At 36.3% G+C, this 20,268-nt stretch overlaps 3 protein-coding genes across 6 annotated transcripts; 1 reads left to right on the plus strand and 2 right to left on the minus strand.

Moving 5' to 3' along the window:
• Positions 1-1,928: 1,928 nt before the first annotated feature.
• On the minus strand, positions 1,929-15,443 carry LOC106171746 (ATPase family gene 2 protein homolog B). 4 transcript variants are annotated; one of them, XM_013552229.2, is made up of 10 exons: positions 15,352-15,443; positions 7,674-7,802; positions 6,300-7,438; positions 5,606-5,809; positions 5,283-5,438; positions 4,829-5,038; positions 4,339-4,563; positions 3,898-4,032; positions 3,479-3,601; positions 1,929-2,100 (listed from the first exon to the last, which is right to left on the minus strand). In XM_013552229.2, the coding sequence occupies exons 3-10, from the start codon at positions 7,398-7,400 to the stop codon at positions 1,942-1,944; spliced, it is 2,313 nt and encodes a 770-aa protein (XP_013407683.2). In that variant the 5' UTR covers positions 7,401-7,438; positions 7,674-7,802; positions 15,352-15,443; the 3' UTR covers positions 1,929-1,941. The 4 variants fall into 4 exon arrangements, with proteins under 4 accessions (XP_013407683.2, XP_013407666.2, XP_086857764.1 ...); XM_013552212.2 differs by having other exon boundaries at positions 15,305-15,427; XM_087001638.1 differs by having other exon boundaries at positions 15,240-15,389.
• A 10-nt stretch (positions 15,444-15,453) lies between these two features.
• On the plus strand, positions 15,454-17,954 carry LOC106171770 (large ribosomal subunit protein mL54). The gene is made up of 2 exons (XM_013552247.2): positions 15,454-15,617; positions 16,937-17,954. Exons 1-2 carry the CDS (start codon positions 15,470-15,472, stop codon positions 17,212-17,214), a joined length of 426 nt encoding a protein of 141 aa, XP_013407701.1. The 5' UTR covers positions 15,454-15,469; the 3' UTR covers positions 17,215-17,954.
• LOC106171408 (peroxisomal membrane protein 11B) lies at positions 17,815-20,223 on the minus strand. The gene is made up of 3 exons (XM_013551749.2): positions 20,060-20,223; positions 19,370-19,485; positions 17,815-19,069 (listed from the first exon to the last, which is right to left on the minus strand). Exons 1-3 carry the CDS (start codon positions 20,143-20,145, stop codon positions 18,504-18,506), a joined length of 768 nt encoding a protein of 255 aa, XP_013407203.1. The 5' UTR covers positions 20,146-20,223; the 3' UTR covers positions 17,815-18,503.
• Between the last annotated feature and the right edge of the window lie 45 nt (positions 20,224-20,268).

Here is a 20,268-nt window from a genome sequence, read left to right on the forward strand (position 1 = left end):
TGTTGGTTTATAGGTTTGATTGTGGACAAGATCTCAAAATGTTTTTTCACAAATTTTGATAACATTTTTCATGACAGGTGGCTAAAGTCTGTACTTTCAGAATGCTCACTAGTTGTCAATATTAACATTATTATTATTATTATTATTATTATTATTAGGATTCCCCATAGGGGAATACTATTGTTTTTGGTAGTATTATAGTTATTAGGATTCCCCATAGGGGAATACTATTGTTTTTGGTATTATTATTATTATTATTATTATTATTATTATTATTATTATTATTCTTTCCGCGCGTTTTTTTTCGCAAAAAATCTGAAATAATTTACATAGGTAGCCTATGGCCAGAATATGCCACAGACCCAGTTTCAGTGACCTTGACCTACTTTTCAAGGTCACAGGGGCTTTTAAAGGCAAAATTTGTAAAATTTGAAATTGACATTAGGCCTTAAGTATAAGCCATATGGCTAAGGGCCTTATAGGCAATGATACTGAGCCAAATCCACAGATAATGACCTACTTTCATTGCAAGTAGGTCAAGGTCAAGGTCGCTAATGGCCAAACGGGCTCAAAAAAGGTTTGTTTCCGAGATCTCAGAAACCGGATATCCCAGAGCCCCGATCATAGTGGCAAATGGTGCCCTATATATTTATCTAAGGTTAGCCGTACTTTGGTAGCGACTGCTTAATTACTTTTTTTAATATAGATTTTTAAATATTTATGACATTGCAGAAATCTTGAGTTTGGCAGTTTCTCCATGAAACACTGGTTTTTGGTCATAGCATGCTATAGTAAACTACCCCAAACATATACCCAAAACCCCCAAATCAAATGTCAAATTTGACCTTGACCCTCATTTTCAAGGTCATTTGGCTATTTCATGGAGAAATATTGAAGTGGGCTAAAAGTGATGTTTTGTTGACTCCCCCCCCCCCCCCAATTCGCACATGCTCTTTCAGAATATGGGGTCAAATTTAACCCATGACCTTCACATGACCTTGTAAGAGCATTTTTACACCTATTTTGCAGGGGAATCCTCCGCCACTGGCTTTAGCCAGTTGCAGTCTAGTTCTTATTATTATTATTTTTTCCGTGCGTTTTTTTTCGCAAAAAATCTGAAATAATTATCATAGGTAGCCTATGGTAAGAATATGCCATAGACCCAGTTTCAGTGACCTTGACCTACTTTCCAAGGTCACAGGGGCTTTTAAAGGCAAAATTTGTAAAATTTGAAATTGCCATTAGGCCTAAAGTATAAGCCATATGGCTAAGGGCCTTATGGCCAATAATACTGAGGTGAATCCACAGATAATGACCTAGTTTTATGCAAGTAGGTCAAGGTCAAGGTCGCTAATGGCCAAACGGGCTCAAAAAAGGTTTGTTTCCGAGATCTCAGAAACCGGAAGGCCCAGAGCCCCAATCACAGTGGCAAATGATGCCCTATATATTGATCTAAGGTTAGCCGTACTTTGGTAGCGACTGCTAAATTACTTTTTTTTATAAAGATTTTAAAATATTTATGACATTGCAGAAATCTTGAGTTTGGCAGTTTCTCCATGAAACACTGGTTTTTGGTCATAGCATGCTATAGTAAACTACCCCAAACATATACCCAAAACCCCCAAATCAAATGTCAAATTTGACCTTGACCCTCATTTTCAAGGTCATTTGGCTATTTCATGGAGAAATATTGAATGGGCTAAAAGTGATGTTTTGTTGACCCCCCCCCCCCAATTTGCACATGCTCTTTCAGAATATGGGGTCAAATTAAACCCATGACCTTCACATGACCTTGTAAGAGCATTTCCACACCTATTTTGCAGGGGAATCCTCCGCCACTGCCTTTAGCCAGTTGCAGTCTAGTTATTATTATTATTATTATTATGTCAGAGTCTACTCCAGTAATAAAAGAGAAAAACAATTGGTGGTTATAAATCTCAACTATTCTTTATTTGTCTTCGTTCTCCAATTCAGTATGCTATATTGTTCAAGCTGTGAGGAAGTTACTGAAGGTTTTAAATTGGCCAAAACTCCAGCAAAGTCTTGCTGAGTAATTACTTCTACATCCAGCCCTCTTTCACTTAATGCATGAAGACTTGCCTGAAACATAATGGGAAATATTCATGTCAGTGAGGATAAATGCTAATACATATGATATTACAGTATACGTATATAGGATAAATGTGTATATAAAAAGAAGGAACCCAGTGAATCACAAGCAACTGAAATTCAATTGTTGAAAGTATAAAAACCTGTACATATATGAAGCTTAGACAAGCCAGCTAAAGCTGACATATGGACAGAGAATCTTTAACAGTGTAAATATGGAGGAGTGACAAAATAACACTGCAAATGAAAATTTTGTACAAATCAAGAAATATTAAAACAATAAAAAAGCAAATGAGGCTGATATTTCAGCACTAAGAATCTTTCCTATAAATTTGAGATTAACAACTTGGTTTTTATATTATGATTTTCAGGACTGCATTCTCATCGTACTAGCTGGATTGATATAGCTCTGCAAGGCTTCTTGCTTAAGTGCTTCAGTGTAATCAGCTTAATTGTCCGGCACGCGCCCTTGAGAAACTGGGGGCTAATTGACTTTCGTTAATTACTCCCTAGCAGCTTGAGTAGACGTGCCAGACATTTAAGCTGCTCACACTGAATGCAGTTTAGTGAGAATCCCCGCAGAGTTAGATCAATCCCGCTAGCATGACTGGTTTATAGGAACACTGCCTATGGCTGCGTTCAGAACAGAAGTTATTAACAGGATTGAACTAGCTCATTGGGGATTATCGCTAAGGCACAGTCAATGTAATTAGCTTTATTATCTGGCACGCCCCTCACAAAGCAACATAAACAATATCACGGACCACAATATCCTGACTCACCCAAGTGCTTGAAGTTATGAGAGGTGTGACAGATGATTAAGCTCATATTGATTGTACCTTAGCAATAATTCCTGCTGAGACGGATCGAACCAGTTAGTACAATAACTACTTTGCTGAACAAAGCCTATGATGGCATTAAACAATTTTGTCACTTTGGATGCTATATAACATAATCATCCACAGCATAATCACACAAAGTCGAATTATGTACTTCTGTTACTGTTGACATTTTAAAAATAAGTCAGACCTGAAAAATGAAAAAATTCACAAATAACTTCAGAAATGCAAGAAAAACAAGAAGTGTAATCCAGTCAGACTGATTTTCCAGCTAAAACTGTATTCTAGTCCTACCAGTCATTTATGTAAGTCTAAGAATAATGTGTAGCATATTTTTTCTTTTTATGGTTTAATACCAGTAAAGAGTGCATCCGGGCAACAACAGCTGCAGGTGATGGCTGTATGTCCAGACACAGTGTCTGTCCATAAAAAGTATATTTAACTACATCTTCTGCTTAATATTTATAAAAGCATGAAAATTACAAGTAAAAATGCAAAAGGAATGTGTGTGTGAATGAAATTTAAAATACCTCTCTGCACAAATTCTCTAGATCAGCCCCTGTGAACCCAGCAGTTTGCTCAGCCAGCCATCGCACATCTACATCAGTTTTTGGCATGTGTCGAGAATGAATTCTGATTATTTCTTCTCTTGCCTGTTTTATTAAATATATATATATATATATATATATATATATATATATATATATATATATATATATATATATATATATAATGACTTCATACACAAAAATAAATTGCTACATTTCAGATCATTATAAACTACAAATAACTCACCGAAAAAATAATTATCAAATTATTTCTGTCCTTTCTGTTCACTTAATCTTTACTGTTAAGCTAATTAAATAAATCTCATGTCATATGCCCTCACTTAACCCAGATAACTAAATTCTAAATGACATATAAAAATAATATTAAGAGGACATCTTACTTCAAGTCCTGGTGGAGGCACATAAATGATCCTATCAAAACGGCCTGGACGTAAGAGGGCCTCATCCAGCATGTCAGGTCTGTTTGTGGCAGCCACAACTAACACATGGCTGTTATCAACCTCACTAAATTCAGCCTGGAATGAAATGATTGAAGAAACAATTCTGTGATGCAAAATTTGCATGTGCAAGATTAGTTATATATCTTAATATGAATTTCATTTTGCAAATTTGCACTATACTTAGGATTAAACTGGTTCATGGTTATTAATGGCCTTGGGTTACATCATCTCCATTGCTCAGTAACACAAAAAACACTTGCTGTGCAAACAGTTCAAACTTGGTTATTCTGCTGACCAAACTGATCATGCCACATGTGAGATCTAAGAATAGTTGTCATAATCTTATAAATGCTGTACACAAATAACATTATTTAACCTTACTTGTGACCAGGAAGGGACCCCCTCCAACAGCCTTTCCTTTCCCCCAGATCTGGTGGTCTTTTCCTCCACTTTGATACCAACACCATCCATTTCATTCAGCAGCACAGATAACACTCTTTCCTGAACACTGCGGTTAGTGCTGGACTCTGATCGTTTGCCTATTATTGAATCAATCTCATCCAGAAACAAGATTGATGGGGCTCCCATTCTTGCTCTGCTGAATGCCTTGTAGAAAAAAAAAATATAATATATTTCTAAAAAATATATAATATATTTCTATGTCCTCTTATATATAGACTTTTATGTCAATTCTTTTAGAGAAACTTAACGTCAACTGAGAGCTCTTAATTAGATAACGATATATTACAAATGAACAAAATGGAGAGAATTTTTATACCGAAACCAATTACAGTAATTGCAAAAAAAAAAAAAAATAGAAATCAAAGTCAAATAAAATAGTAGCATTAAATAATAAAATAAAAAAAAAAACCTCTGATAAGGCCTTTTCTGAATCTCCCACAAATGGTGAATACAGCTGAGCACCACTAACTGACAGAAAAGTGGCGCCACAGGCAGTTGCTGCAGCTTTCACCAGCATAGTCTTGGAGCAACCTGGGGGCCCATACAACAGGACACCTTTTGGTAATGGAAGACCAAGCCGAGAAAATGCCTCAGGATGCTGGAGTGGCCATTCAACAGACTGAAAAAATGTTAGTAAAATATTTTGACACTGTACATTTATTCAACTTTACCTGGGATGGTACTTTGATAAATAAAACAAAATATGAGTGGCTTCCAATTATTATTCTTATTGCTAAAAAAATAGAATAAAATTAATAAATAATTGCCAATCTTGAAATAAGATGAACTGTTTATGGCTCTCGTAATAATTAATGTTGAATAATTATTTAAAGCATTTATCACTTGTCCAAAAAGATTTGTACCTGCTTTAACTGCAATTTAACAGTCTGCAAACCACCTATTTGCTCCCAAAGTACTGGCTTGCCGTCAACTAATATGTCTGAACCTTTCTGTGTGCTTGGGGTGATGTTATGGATAGATGTAGTAAAATCCAACATTGTAACAGGTTCAGGATTGATCTAAAAAGTTGCAGCATATACATGTCCATACATAATCAAAAGGCCACATGTTTAGTTAAGATGAAGTTTTAATATTTAATGACTGTAAGTATTTATTTTCTCTTTAAGAACATTTAAAATAAATTAGAATGATATTTTAGTGTATATAAGTTAACTTGCATATTTACCCTTTCAACTTTTAGTAAACATTTACACCTGGCCATTGAACTGTATGCAGCTTCGTTACAAATGCAAGCCAGGTCAGCACCCACATAGCCCTTTGTCATATCTGCTAACCTATCCAAGTTGACACATTCACCAAGCAATAGGCTCTTGGTGTGAACTGACAGAATTTGTCTGCGTTGGCTCTCTGATGGAATCCCAATGAAAAACTGAAGAAATGAAAGTTCATATCTTACAATAGCATTGATGGCTTTAACTTGCAGTTATACAAAAGACGATATAAATCTGTCAAACAACTAGAAATTGTTACTATTAACCTGTGACTCAGGCAGCACAGATTTCCTCGCTGAGATTTCAAGCTTCTACAGAAGATTTCCATAAAATTTCCTCGATTTCTCCAGACTTTGTATTGGGCCAGTGAGCTCTGGTCCATCAATGTGTAGTGCAAATACACAATATTCATTGCAAATGGCCCTCACAAGAGAAGTTTGTCCAGTTCCTGGATGACCAGACAGTAGAACCCCACTTTCTACTTGACAAGTTGTTACTGATACTACAATACTGGTTGGGCAATAAGGAAAAAAAATAATAAACATATAATATACACAAAATGAACAAAAATAAATAAGAAAAGCTCTTTTTGTTTAAAAAAAATGGAGTTTTTTACCTAACATGTAAAAATTTGAAATGTTGACTTACCTCCTGGTCAAACCTTCCTGATCTTCGCAGAGATGGGTCTACAGCAGAAGCTCTATTAGTGGCAGCAAGCACCACCAACTTCTCTCTTGATTGCAAACCATCCATCAGTGTCAGCAACTGACCCAACATTCTTCCGTCTTGCTGACCAGATTTGCTCTGCCTTGGACACAAGGAGTCAATTTCATCAATGAATAACACTGTAGGACCTTCTTTGCTAAGATTGATAGCTTCTTTGAAAGATTTACGTAAATTTTCCTCACTTTCTCCAGGTCTTGGGCCAGTGAGCTCCGGTCCATTGATGTGAAGTAGAACAACAGCATATTCACTGCAAATGGCTCTCACAAGAGAAGTTTTACCTGTCCCTGGAGGACCAGACAGTAGAACGCCTTTTGGTAGTTCCAGTCTGACATTTTCTACTTGTTGCTGATACTGAAATGGTAAGCTGATTATTTCCCTTAACTTTTTAGCTTCTTGTTCCAGGCCTCCAATAGAAGACATGTCTGATGTTCTTTTTTGGCAATAATCATATCGTCTTTTGCTGATCACTTTTTTTATTTCAATATCTGTGACTGTTAGCACTCTACCAACTTCTAAGTTATCTGGAAGAGCTGTAGCAATTTCAATGTATGATATTCCATAAAGCTTTCCCAATGTATGCTCTGTGAAGTCGACTTTGAAATTTGCAGCCACATACAAATTGTTGAGAAGACACCTACACTTGGATATAAGATATCCTTTTTTCATATTTGGATTTTCATTCAGTTTTAGGACAAAATCTAAATCAGTCATTACAACATTTAAATAAACAGCAGAAAATTGTTTGACATGCTTAAAAACTGTTATCTGATTGTTCTCCATATCATTTAATTTTTCAGCTTGAGCATCAGGTTGCACTGAAGTAACAAATCCATCTACTTGTAGAAATTTTTCATGGCAGTCCTCTCTGGGCCATGCTATGCTAAGGTGACACTGGTTCTTCCACCATATTTTTACACAGTTTCCCAGGGAAACTCCAAGCCTGGACATAAGCAAAGGTCCCAATCTACATCTTTGACTATGCATGTCAAACACATCAAGTGGGAGTACTATTAAATGATCCATTGATATTATGCAATTGATCTTTGGTTTTATTGCTATAGCTAAAAGAAATTGAAATATATATTAATTGTAAATCAATTGAACTTCTTGTAACTAACTGTAACATCTATTTGGTGTATGCATTAGCATATGAAATTAAGATACCCTTTTCCTCAAACTTTAAAGTCAATCTTTACAGTAACCTCTAATAAGAAAAACACCATTATACTCAGTATAACAACTGCTGTTATCATACCATGATATAGTTAAATAAAGCAAGATAATTAAGTTCCTCACCTAGTTTGACCTCCCCAACAGGCGATATTACGCGTTTCCTCCTTTAACCTCTAAGAGGACAGTTTTAACTAGGCTCAAATCAGGTTTAAACTGTCTGTGTGGAAAGAGCAGCACTTCAACTATCTGTAACTATTTAAAAAGTTTTTATTTATGATACATCCACATTTTAGATTTGCCTGTTGACTGTTTCTTCTCTTCACTCTGACAGACTTGATCACAACTGAATTTTTGGGGTTGAGGTTCAGGTGCACAGGTAATTATCTCAGTTTTGATGATGACATGTTCACCCCCCCCCCCCCCCCCCCCACCACCACCACCACCACCACCACCACCACCAGGGTGGGTTTGAGAATGTAATCATAAACACGGGACAGTTTGTGTGCTCCATCATCTATATTCATGGTGTGTTTCTTTTTTCTTATCCAGATGGATTCTAAAACCTTGCACTTGTTGTAATTACTTTCACTGGTTAGCACTTTAGCATTGTCCTATTTTGACACATGGTTGTTATCTAATGTATGATCTGTGGAGACAAATTTGTGTAAAACTCCTGTCAACAGAGCATTTGGATCTGTTGTTAACTCCCTTACTTATATTTTCTATTACATCTTTCTTGTGTTCCTCTAGTCTCATTTCCAGTTTTCTTCACGTCTCTCAAACACATACTCTGTCCCACAGTTGAGCTCATACACTATTCCACACTCCTTGCTGCAGTCCTCTGTCTTTTTTTTTTATCATCAAAACTTAGGCAACTACCTGTTCACCTTCACCTGAACAGGTAATTCAGTTGTGACCAAGTCTGTCAGAGTGAACAGACGAGACAGTCAACAGGTAAATCTAATAAGTGAATCTATCATAAATGAAAACTTTCTATCAAAAAACTGAGATCCAACTAGAGGATCAGAGAGGTGATACTGCCTCCAGATATTGTACCACCAGCTGGAGTAAGCACATTCATATGGAAAACCAGAAAAAAAGGGACACCACCATCACCATCTTGTGCTTGACAAGCTCTAATAAAATGCAATCAAAAAGAGTTTTAAAAAAATGCAAATAAACATAACTAAAAATGGTCCAATCAAGCAGATTTTCAAATTGACCCATATTTTCCTAACATTGATCGCCCCTAGGATTTTCTAGACAATAGGCCTGTTGGTTTCCTTGAAATGTGTTATGTAGGGTTGCATATATGCTGACAGAAGAGAAAACCTAGGGGCAACACTGGGCATATCTCTGCTAGTTTTAAAGATATATGGGGCAAGAAAATATGCAACGTTCAGTTCATGGTGAAAATTAGGTCAAAGGTCAATTTCAGGGTCACAGTTACATTGCCAGTATATGACTTCCTATTCAAATTCAATAGTAACTATGTGCATATCTTTGCCAGTTTTGGAGATATAAAGATCAGAAAACGTGCAAAGTGCAGTCATAAAAAGTAGGTCAAAGGTCAATTTCAAGGTCACAGTAAGATTACCAATATATGACTTCCTATTCAAGTTCAATACAACTATGGGCGTATCTCTGCTAATTTTGGAGTAATTCACATTTTATTTTCACCATTGAACATTGTGACATTGTACTTTTTGATATAGCGCAACGCCTAAACCGTATCGAAAACAACAAAAATGGACACCACCTCCAGTATTGCGTGTCGTGCCCAGGCTAATGCACTGACTGAGACAAAAATACCAGGGGGTTCCAGTTGAGATGATATGACCTAAATCCAAAAGGTGGAGACACAGGTCCTTGCAGTCTAGGAGAAGAAGTGATAACGGTGACTTATATCCCACAACACCCTGCGGAGCCGTACGAGACGGTTGGGACTAAAAACATGAGTACCACCAGCGTACACACTGGTGTTACTAATGAAACCATTTTCATACCTGTAACTAGTGAGCCCAACTAGTGAAATAAAAGAAATTAAAATAAAAATGAAGGAAACAGAAGCATGGGTACAGATACGACTTACTTGACGTCATGTGTGAGGAAAATTAATGTAACACCTATATCTCAAGAAATATGTTATAAAATAAAATAAAATAAAATAAAATAAAATAAAATAAAATAAAGAGTGATCTATGCAGGTAAGAAGAGATCTGTAAAGATCTCAGGTAAGTAGGTGTTTCTTTGACCCTGAGACCTGAACTTGAGATTGCCAGTTAACTATTGATGTTCATAACCAATTTTTGCTGGCTGGTAGAGATAAAGATACATAATGAAAAAGTGTGACAGGTGAGTTTTTGATGTCAGTGACAGGTAAGTCAGACTGTGGCTTAATCATTGTCCTTCTTAATATAAATTGATTTGATCATGTTTATTAAACTGCTCTTTCATTTAACAAGAATCTTTATACAAAGATAATTAAATGCAAATTGCCTTGGTTACTACTCTTCTTGGTTCTTGAGAGTTCCTGTTTGTGAAGTTAGTTACTAATAAAATCTGCACCTTGTTCAAATGATACTTTTATATCGAATGTGATTATTTCTGCAAAATAATGTTAGTTAGACTGTGAGATAAAAAAATGTTCACAATCAGATCCCATTTAATGGAGTTAATTACTGACATAGATTTTGTGGATGATATATGTCTCTTGAGTAATGAAAACACACAGGCACAGATACTTTTACGGTTGGATCCGAGTGTGAGAAGGTGGGGCTTGAGTTGAATACAAAGAAAACTGAAGTAATGAATTACAACTAAAACCAGCCTTGGGGGCAGAACTAAAGAAAACTAAAACAAAAAATGAAAACACCAAAGAGAGTGATAAACCAGGTTACTGACAGGAAAATTGAGATAATAATGAAGAAAGATGCCACCATCAGAGATGTGAAGAGAAAACTGTACTCAAATGAAATGTACATTGAATTTGCAAAAACAAAGGCAGATTTACACAAAGCCCAAAACACCCATTATAATCTTTTGAAATATCAAGAAAAAAGAATCGTGTTCCTACTGTTCCGATTTATCAGTAGAAAAAACTTGTAAGTAAACTAAAGGAAAAGGAAGAAACCATCAAAACTCTTGGGCATGAAAATCTACTACTGCAAGAAACCGTTGATGAACTGCAAGCAAATCCAACTATCAGTAATAAGCAAGACCTAAAGACTTATTCATCATCAGCCCACCATAGAGTATTTGTCTGTATTGTAAATAAAGTCCCGACTGCAAGCATCCCTGTCATCATGGAGGAGTTAGGGACACAGCCAGGACATAAGTCAGAGCCTGCACCCAAAAGAAGTGCTGTGGAATTAATGGTCTGGGAACTAAGTGCAACTGCTGAACTCCAGGCTTCTGAAATGGTTCTCAGAGAAAAAAAATGTCACCCTGGGTTTTGAGGCCACAACTCAGGAAGGAACCCATATAAATAGCATCCACTTTACCACCAAGAAAGAAGGTTTTTTCTGCAGCAATCAATGCACTGGCTGGTGGGACAGCAGAAGACTATGCCAGCCACATTTTCCAAACAGTTGACAGCATGGCAGAAAATTATGTTTATTTCAGTGACAGGAGTGATTACCAAGAGACAAGGCGAAGTCTCATTTATAACATCACCAACTCAATGAGAGACAGGTGTGCTGCCAACCATGTAGCTCCTTGTGGGCAGTGTGTGGAACAAGTCTCTAAATGAGTTAAACTGTCATTTACAACATTTGGATTCCATAGCCACATCCTGCAGTACTGCACTGAAAGATTTTGAACAGGCCGAAGGCATTAAAGGGGTACTTTTTGGAAAAAACTGTATGTCTGCAAATTGCATCTTGCAAATTTACATGCTATGATATAAGGATGGAAAGGGTGACCCAGGGACGTTTCTGTCTTTTTTTTTCTGGATGAAAAAAATCTTCCCAAAGGCATTCTTCCAAGATACAGGGGCAACAGATTGTACATTCTCTTACATATTGCTGGAGTTTTGACAGAACACCATGACACCTTTTCTGAACATCTGTGACCCTGAAAAGTGTATGTACTTTAGCAAAACACCAGGCAGGTGCAAATTTTAGTTTGCTGCAAATTTGCTTCAAATTTTTCGTTGTGCTTAGGGACATCCCTTGATGGACTCAGAGAGAAGCTTCTGGAGGATTTTTCCAATGATATCACAAGGATGGAGCTGCAGGTATTAGGCCTCATTAGAAAATTTCTATCTAACCCTTAGATGAAAAAGTTTTTCACCTCAGCTGATAATGAAATTAATCATGTGGATGGGATAAGGGTTGTCCAAGGTGTGTTAGGGTCCATAAAAGAAATGTAGAAAAACCAGAAAATATTTTAACATCGGAAAGAGATTTCTTGGGTGGGGATGTCACTGAGGTCCATACCCTCATCAAGTTGAGGTCAGTGTCAGGTGATCTGCAACTTTTTAGTCAAATGATGGGCAGTTGCCTCCAGGCTACCATCAGAGTTCTTGAACGACAGTATAAAAAATTTTACAATGGACATCACAGAAAAACTTTGAGAAGAGACAGAATCTGCCAGATCTCACAATATGGATGCTTAATAGTTAAGTGGAATGTTAAGTTCTGCCAAAAAGAAGTCACCAAATGCTATACACTTTGTTTCTTGTCCTCTCCTATGTGTGCATGTAAAAACAATACGGTAGGATATTTAGATAGTACGGCAGAAGAACACCAAGATGCTGTGATAAGGAAGGCTATTCCCTATGGAAGGATGCAAAGGAATAAAAGAAAAAAAAACACAGAAGGAGCTGAGGATAGAGATGATCCAAAGACAGAAAAGAAAACAGGAAGACCAAGACCAAAAGGAGAGAAAGAGATTGGAAAATTTGCTGTCTATCTCCGTATTAGAAGCTGTAAAGTTGGAAAAATCAGAGTTGGATTACTCCAAGAAAGAAGAAATTACTGCCATACTTGAAGGAAAGGTCGTGGGCAGGAAAATTTGCCATGTGTGGTCTGATGATTGTACTCTGCAGTTGTATTATGGACTGATTCGGAAACTGTACAGTAGTAAACACAAACAAAATAAGTACAAAAATGCATATTGGGACCAGTCTGAGGAACTTGATAATGCAACTGACTATGTTGTTTCAAAGTATGAATTAGTCAATGACCTGTTGTTTGGTGAACAAGATTTTGCTAGCTATTAGAAAACTCATGTACAGTACTAACAAGGTAAGGGTCTTGAATTTCTATATCCCATAAAATTCTTTCATTTTTCTTTCAGCAGTAGAGCCAAGATGATGCTGATCTGGCATAGCTTATGGAGAATAAAGGCAAATATCTATTTTTGCTAACTGATACCTCTTTTCCAGCGGACATGTAGGAAAGCATGCGTTCACAAATAAAGATGTCATCAGTTTCCCAGTGATTGCTTATTGATCACTAATTACTTGATTGATATTGATTATCAATCTGAAAACGTATCAATTTCTGATTACTAGTAATCTGCTTGTGTTATCTCCCACTTTTCATTTTAGGTATTTTCCTACTAGGTTTCAGTATTAGGGAGAGATCCAAGCACTTTCTATTTGATTACTTGATTAATGAGTGTGTGTGTGTGTGTGTGTGTGTGTGGGGGGGGGGGGGGGGGGGTTATTGCTCATTAATTTATAAATCAATTGATTTTTTCCGTCTATTTCAGAATTAGATACAGTATTCTATCCAGGATGCTTCTCCTGAAATTTTCAATGAATTACCTTGATTTTTAAAGGAACAGTGGACGTTTTTGTGTAACACTTCAACTTTCATGATTACAGTTTTTCACAACTCATAATGTTAAACCAATAGAAAAAAAATGTGTCACATTGGGAAGAGTATTTTTGCCATTCGGAACTCCTCGACAATATCCGGCTATCTTCCGAACGCCTTGAAACTAGTCTCGGATGTATGACAGTAAAAAATGTCGCCTACGCACAACATATGTGATCAGGTCAAGAACCCTAATGTATACCACAATCAAAACAATATAGTTCCCCCAAAACACGTGGATCTAACAAATATGGCGTCATTCGACGAATGTATTGAATATGCACTATCTTCCTGCCCACTTTTTAAAGATCAAGACTTCAAACTAGGTGAAAAACAATTGGAACACTGAGGATATTGTCGAGGAGTTCTGAATGTCCTGTCAGGGCGCCGCCATGTTTATTATTGTTTACATCCGGGTATCTAGAGTAGTTTGCACTACTTCCAAAATGGCGACGTCTGTCATACGGCCGAGATATGATGACGCAGGAATCAATCGACGGTGAGCCGAGTGTATTTTTGCAATACCTTTTCAATTTTTGGGCTACATTCTTGGCTTTGGTATCAAAATCCATCTTTTTTTTTTTTATGGTCCATCTGACTGCCTTGATTTTAGGAGGTTTTGGGGGCTTTGAATTTTTGTGTAACATACCTGAATATAAGAGACTATTCCCAAAGACTATCGTACTAACTTTGGATCGAACTGTCTCCGAGGGGATTCTCACTCAATTGCAATTAACTTGGGCAGCTTAGATGTCTGTTATGCCTGTTGAGGCTGATAGGGGTAATTAACTATCGTTTAGCAGCTGTAGTGGGCGTCCCAGACGTCTATGTCGCTTGGGCTGAAAGCAATTAAGCAAGGGACCCCATGGAGATGGACCGATCTTGTTAGATCGATTTAGGGATGGGAACCCTATAAGGTAGGTATATCACAATCCGCTAGGGGCACTACAGTAGAACCTGTCCAACCGTAGTGCTGGGGAAAGCTGTTACCAGCTTGCTCACAGGTTGCAAAAGACATTCCATTCAAAAATCTTTTTTTAGCCCTGTATAAATAAACCAATACAATCCATTTACTAACTAAGCTGGCAGTCAAAGGCTTAATTCCGGTTACCTTACCTTCCCATGTTGCTATCTTTGAGAACATCGATTTGGCAATGTTTTGAAGTTTTGGCTCGACGAAATGTTTAAAAATTCTAGGTAAGGACTGCATGCATTTTTTTTGTAACTTATACCCTTTAAACTTCGGGAAATTTGCAATCTAATTGAAAAAAAAAACGTGAAAATTGAATGATGTGAAGTATAGTTAATTTGATGCACAATATTTATAGTACATGATCTGCACAGAAGCCATCTCAGCCATGTGCTTGTGCGGTCCCCATTTTGGTTTTGTTTCCAGGTCATTAGATTTACATATTTTGGCAGTCATCTTGGATTTGACGGCCATTTTGGAATTTTCAGACATGCCCATATATCCAAATTTGCTTAGAATTTCACTGTCCAAAAGTGTGCCAAATTTCATGCTTGTAGGTAAAAAATGCACAATTTTTCACCAAATTCCTGGACTAATAGAGCCCTAATTTGTCTCAATTGGTCACAAGCAATTTGGGCCAAAGGCCCATTCACAGGCTGTTCTGCTGCAGTTTAGTGATCACTGCTGGTCAGTCACAGGTTTTTAGCTGAAAACTGTGGACACATTTGGTGAAATATAGCAGTTAAAAAATTCAATATCTTTGTTGCTTGTAGGAATATTATAAAAATTCTAAAAGAATTCATCTGTTTCTTGTATTACCTTTCAAAAGATGTAAGTATTATAATTTTCTGATCATTTTGAAATTTTTTTCTGATATAACTATCTAAGGCGTACCCCGGCCTTAGGACACAACATCGACTTGGACTAGCGGAATTCACTTGTGCACTTTAGATATTCACTTAGTGTTTGGTCTTTTGCAGTGGCATCATTATCCATCAGAACATACCGAGAGGCACGTTGGGGCGTCTGTTTGTCTGTCCCGTGAATATCTTCAGGAGTCGTGCGGGAACAGTGTGATTCACTGGGCGCATCCATTTTTATTTTCAAAACGAGGCTTGTCGCAAATGGCCATCGTCTTGAGGTGTTCTTGTACTTTGCAAAATATTGCAAGATTTATACCACAATACACTCACGAAGTTTTAATACCTCTACGCAGCTATGCAGTTAAGGGACTTGGTAAAATTGGCGGCAAGATAGGAGTGAAAGGATCAGGTACATTGGGGATATCATCAACATGCGCCCTAGCTAGGGTGCACGCACTTTTTTCTTATTGAGCTATTTTTATAGACTTGAAATTTGGTACACAGATAGCCACATATTTGAGTATGTGTAAACTTTTTAATTTTTTAATGTATTTCATTTGGATCAAAAGTTATTCGAGTTTTAGTGACAACATGTTTGTCATTGTTTTCAGACGCCACTTTAAAAAATGAGTCAAAAGTTTCTCCACTTGATTTGAAACCCTTAATAATGTCATAAAAAGTGCACTTTACCACATTAAAAGTAAAGGAGCTACGCATGGACACCCAATTTAAATTTTGATTATAAGTCTTTCCCAAGCAGAGTAATCTTTGGCTCTATTCCCATAGATTTTAGATCGATCTATCCCCGCGGGGAGTCTCACTAGATTACTTTCAGATAATCCGACTTAAATGTCCGTCCCGCCTACTACAAGCTGTAAGAGGGTAATTAACTTCTGTGTCCGCCCGGCTGACAGCTATTTAGCGTGAACCCCCAGGGAGTTAGGTCGATCTAAAGTAGGTCGATCTAATCTATGGAAATGGGGTGTTTGTGAAGTAGGCAAAGTAATAGAATTTTGGTCCACAGGTGCAAAAAATAGGGGCAATACAAATTGATGCCACATGTTTTTTTCAGTTTAGGGGTGCCCTTTTAACATTTGCTTCATGGGGAACAAGAAGACGATGGACAAAAAATCCCCCCCCACCCCCCAAAAAAAAAAAAAATTGTCCAAATTTCCCTAAAAGTCTGACATGCTAGTTAAAAACATTTGAGTGTATTCAGAACAAGTTGATCCACAGACTAACAGATCCGCAGATCAGCTTTGGCTGACCCACTTGAAAGGTTGCCACATAATGCCCTAATAGACACTGTATAAATTCCCTGATCTGATAGATCTTTTAGTCCACAGATCAACTTTGCTTGTTCTTCTACATAGTATATATTTCCCCTTGCTGCACTTTGCCAAATTAAAAAAAAAAAGTTTGCCCTTAAAACTTTCACACGATCAATAGCTATATATATATATAGCTAACTCATCCACTGACCCCTACATTTATTTATTTATATATAGTTACTTGGCTTCCAACCTTGCCTTTGCCTCTGTATTTGGCCTTATGTTTTCACTTTTTTAATAAATTTTGCTGCAATGTTTTTTTGTTTTTTTTTTGGTTGTTTGTTTGTTTTTGCGGTTTGGTGTATATGCATTTGACAGCTTTGCCACTTAGTTATTTTATGTGCTAGGACTGTGCTTTTTTATATATACAAATTTCATGTCTACATTAATATTTCAGGGGGTCCAAAGAAAAAAATTGATTTGCCAGTGGAAGGAGATGTTAAGAAATTGATAATGAATTGTAGTGGATTGAATTACATGAAAGAAGGCCCTGAAGTAAAACTTAAAGAGGATCATGAATATCCAGAATGGCTCTGGAAACTGAACACTGAAAGACCTACAGCTTCTCTTGAAGGCCTGGATGAAGATTCCGATATATATTGGTATAGAGTAAGAAAATATGCCAAAGCACAGCAGCGTGCTGAGATGAAACGTTTTAAACGTTTCATAAAGTAAAAAATAATGTCATCATGTTTCAAATTGATTTTTTATTTGATTGAAACATTCGGATTTATACAGTGGTGATTCATGGTGGATTTACTATTTTTCTCAAAACTTGCCTGGATACCTATTTTTTGTGACAATGAATGCTGTGACATAACACTACAGTTGGACGTTGCTTGTTTGAGAATAAGGCATTAGAGAAAGTGGAAATATCTCACATCATTTTGAATCTTACTATTCTTTATAATATTTATTCTCATCCTAAGGACAGAGATGCACTTGTGTTAAAGTTACTGGTACAGGAGTTTAAAGTTTTTTTTATCAGTTTAAAAAATCAATATAATATAACAGTAATTACCTTAAAATGTCTCACATATTAAATGATTTGTAGAACTTATCATTTATTTTGAAAACTTATAATCATTTTAATGTGGTACAAGAATGCAGTGTAGTCATCACGCAATGTCAAAATCTTGTTAAATCATATAGTGACCACAACACGGATTCCTTTCATTAGCTTGTGACACCCCAAGCTTATTGAATTTGTGTGCTTTTGGGATTTAATCCATTACATTACTTTGTGAATGGGGGTATGGATGAAAAGAAAATAACTTTTTTACTTAAAAAGTGTTTATTTTTATTGCAGTAATATTTACATAAGTATTTTATATAAAGAACGTGGAAAAAGGCTATATCCCAAATGTAGGTAGTCTTTTAACAGTTTTCAAGAATTAAAGAATCCAAACAAGTAATATCATGGCATTTGTAAGTATTATTTATAAAACCTTATGCAGAAAAATTCCTAAATCCGATTTATTTATTATTCCATCATTAATTGAATAGTGAATCACCTGCTAATTGTATGTTCAAACACAAGACCTGATTACACTTAATTCAAAATAATAAGCATTAACAAACAACTTCAAACTAACATGAATGAAAGGTTTGATCCCAAACTGGCATGGTCTTATACAATGCTTTTTTTAAAAAATAACATTTTTATCACATGAATATAAGAAATGCCTAAATCGGTATTTCAAAAGTGTTTAATATATACTCTTGATTACGTAACATCACATCTTGGAAAAACTAATTCAAGACACTTATTTAGAATCAATGAATATACATTTATTGCAATAGCCACAATGCTGAGGTAGTTTCCGGTGATTGCATAACAATTTTGGTGGTATAAAAAAGAAAGAAAACTTGGGTATATTAACAGTATTAAAATTGAAATCTACTTCCATATCCCAGACCATGAATCATATGCCAGTTCTTTGAATTTATATGGTAAATGTAGCTCATGGATTTTGAAGTTTTAGATCAGGGTTCCAAATAGTCAGAATACTTAAATAGGAAGAAATCATCCCAAGAATTCCCTGAAGACCTTTTGAAGTCTTTACAAAACCCAAACTTGATAAAGGAAGGAGGAGATCACAAAAATTTTTTGCAGTGTCTATAGCAACTGGGTGGTTTTCTCTCAAGCACTTCTGGAAGATTTCCATGCTAGTTGGTGTTTTTCTCTCAATGTCCTTGTAGCCTCCAATACCATTCTTGTATTGGCTCCTTTTATCCCACTGGTGTAAATGTTTCTGTTCTTCTTGAACTAAATTGGAGATATCATAGATATTTCTGGTAAGATTTAGGATAAGAGATACAAGCCAAAACCTCGCCGACAATTTTGACCAGTACTTCCTTTGTGTCTCTATGAGACCTATCTTTGAAGCCCACACAATGTGGTCAACTAAAAGGTACAGGGCTTGGTTGATATGACTTAGTGTGATGGTCAGACGGAGCACAGTGTCTGATATGTGTATTGTGCTTAAACTGCTGTGTAACAGGTCAAAACTCTTGCCAAATCGAAGCACTAAAATACAAAATACCAAGAATTAACATATTTAGCATAATAAACAATAGCATGCTTTCTAATCTTATATATACATATATCAACTAAATAAAGTAAACAGACCATTGCTTTCCAGTTATTGTGGTAACAAGAAATGTACATAGCTCCAGCTTCTACTCAGGCAATGCAGACAGACAGGTGGTGGCAATACATATACAGACACCACTGAGATATGTAATTATCAGATCTACATATAAAACAATTTAATACATACAAAGCTACTCTATCAATCTGTTCATTAGATATTAAATCAACTCTCACCTTTACGTGTCATGCTTATAGCATTCTCTAGTCTTTTCAATTTTGCAGCAACCTCTGGATCTAAATGTTTTTGAAGAACATACCACTGTGCAAATTTGCTGGTGTACTGAAAAAGTCTGCAATGAAAATAATGTAAGAATTAACAGAAAGGGGGGGGGTAAGTTAATTAAAGAGCGCATGGTAAGGCCAGACAAATTTGATGTTGGTAAACAAGCAGAAACTCTGTAAACGGTGTTGTTTGTTTGTTTGTATTTTTACATACAATGTTTAGCGAGTACAGCAGCTAAAAAATTCCCTTTCCCAAAAAATTATGATTGCCGAGCTCATCATCATACCTTTGTAGATGCATGTACCTGTGAACATACTGTCACTATACGTAAAAATATAATAAGAGTTATAACCAGATTATTCTAACTACACCTCCCCCTGAACTCATAAAGAATATGAAGATTTTCAAAATAGTTATATTCTTGTCATTAATAGGCGGAAATCTGCAGACTGTTCATCAGAATGTTTCTTCGTTAATATGTGTCGCTATTATCATGTACAATGTACTGTAGAAATTCATAATGTCCCAATATTTTGACCTGTGAACAACACACTGCATGTAACGTGTATAGTATAGTCAAAATAAACTACTAATATATGCAGGTGTTTTAACAAACAGACTTGTAACTTTAATCATGGTACCTGCATAATTTGTCTCTTCCGGCTGTCTGTGTGTTAAATTTTACTATATGACACAGGAAGTCTTCCTCGTGTTTGTGCCTTTCCATCGGCTTGGTAAATATTGCAACCACGCGTTAGAGGGCGCACTGACCCAGCCTCGCTCTGACATTTGTTGTCAATATGGCGGACATGGATACCCACTGCAAGAAATAGAGAAGTTTAAGACAAAT

The sequence above is a fragment of the Lingula anatina genome, chromosome 1, assembly GCF_051362555.1.
Source record: "Lingula anatina isolate TDL-2025a chromosome 1, LinAna3.0, whole genome shotgun sequence".
Taxonomy (NCBI): Eukaryota; Metazoa; Brachiopoda; class Lingulata; order Lingulida; family Lingulidae; genus Lingula; species Lingula anatina.

Bases quoted from the DNA above. Each gene is read 5' to 3' on its own strand.
- LOC106171746 (XM_013552229.2), bottom strand. From the start codon at position 7,400: ATGGATCATTTAATAGTACTCCCACTTGATGTGTTTGACATGCATAGT. The intron at 4,033-4,338 runs GTAAGGTTAAAT...ATTTCATTCCAG, and splicing joins GGGTCCCTTCCTGGTCACAA to GCTGAATTTAGTGAGGTTGA. The intron at 3,602-3,897 runs GTAAGATGTCCT...TTAATAAAACAG, and splicing joins TGCCTCCACCAGGACTTGAA to GCAAGAGAAGAAATAATCAG.
- LOC106171770 (XM_013552247.2), top strand. From the start codon at position 15,470: ATGGCCATCGTCTTGAGGTGTTCTTGTACTTTGCAAAATATTGCAAGA. The intron at 15,618-16,936 runs GTACATTGGGGA...TTAATATTTCAG, and splicing joins GATAGGAGTGAAAGGATCAG to GGGGTCCAAAGAAAAAAATT.
- LOC106171408 (XM_013551749.2), bottom strand. From the start codon at position 20,145: ATGGAAAGGCACAAACACGAGGAAGACTTCCTGTGTCATATAGTAAAA. The intron at 19,486-20,059 runs GTACCATGATTA...TTTTCATTGCAG, and splicing joins GGAAGAGACAAATTATGCAG to ACTTTTTCAGTACACCAGCA. The intron at 19,070-19,369 runs GTGAGAGTTGAT...TTTGTATTTTAG, and splicing joins TATAAGCATGACACGTAAAG to TGCTTCGATTTGGCAAGAGT.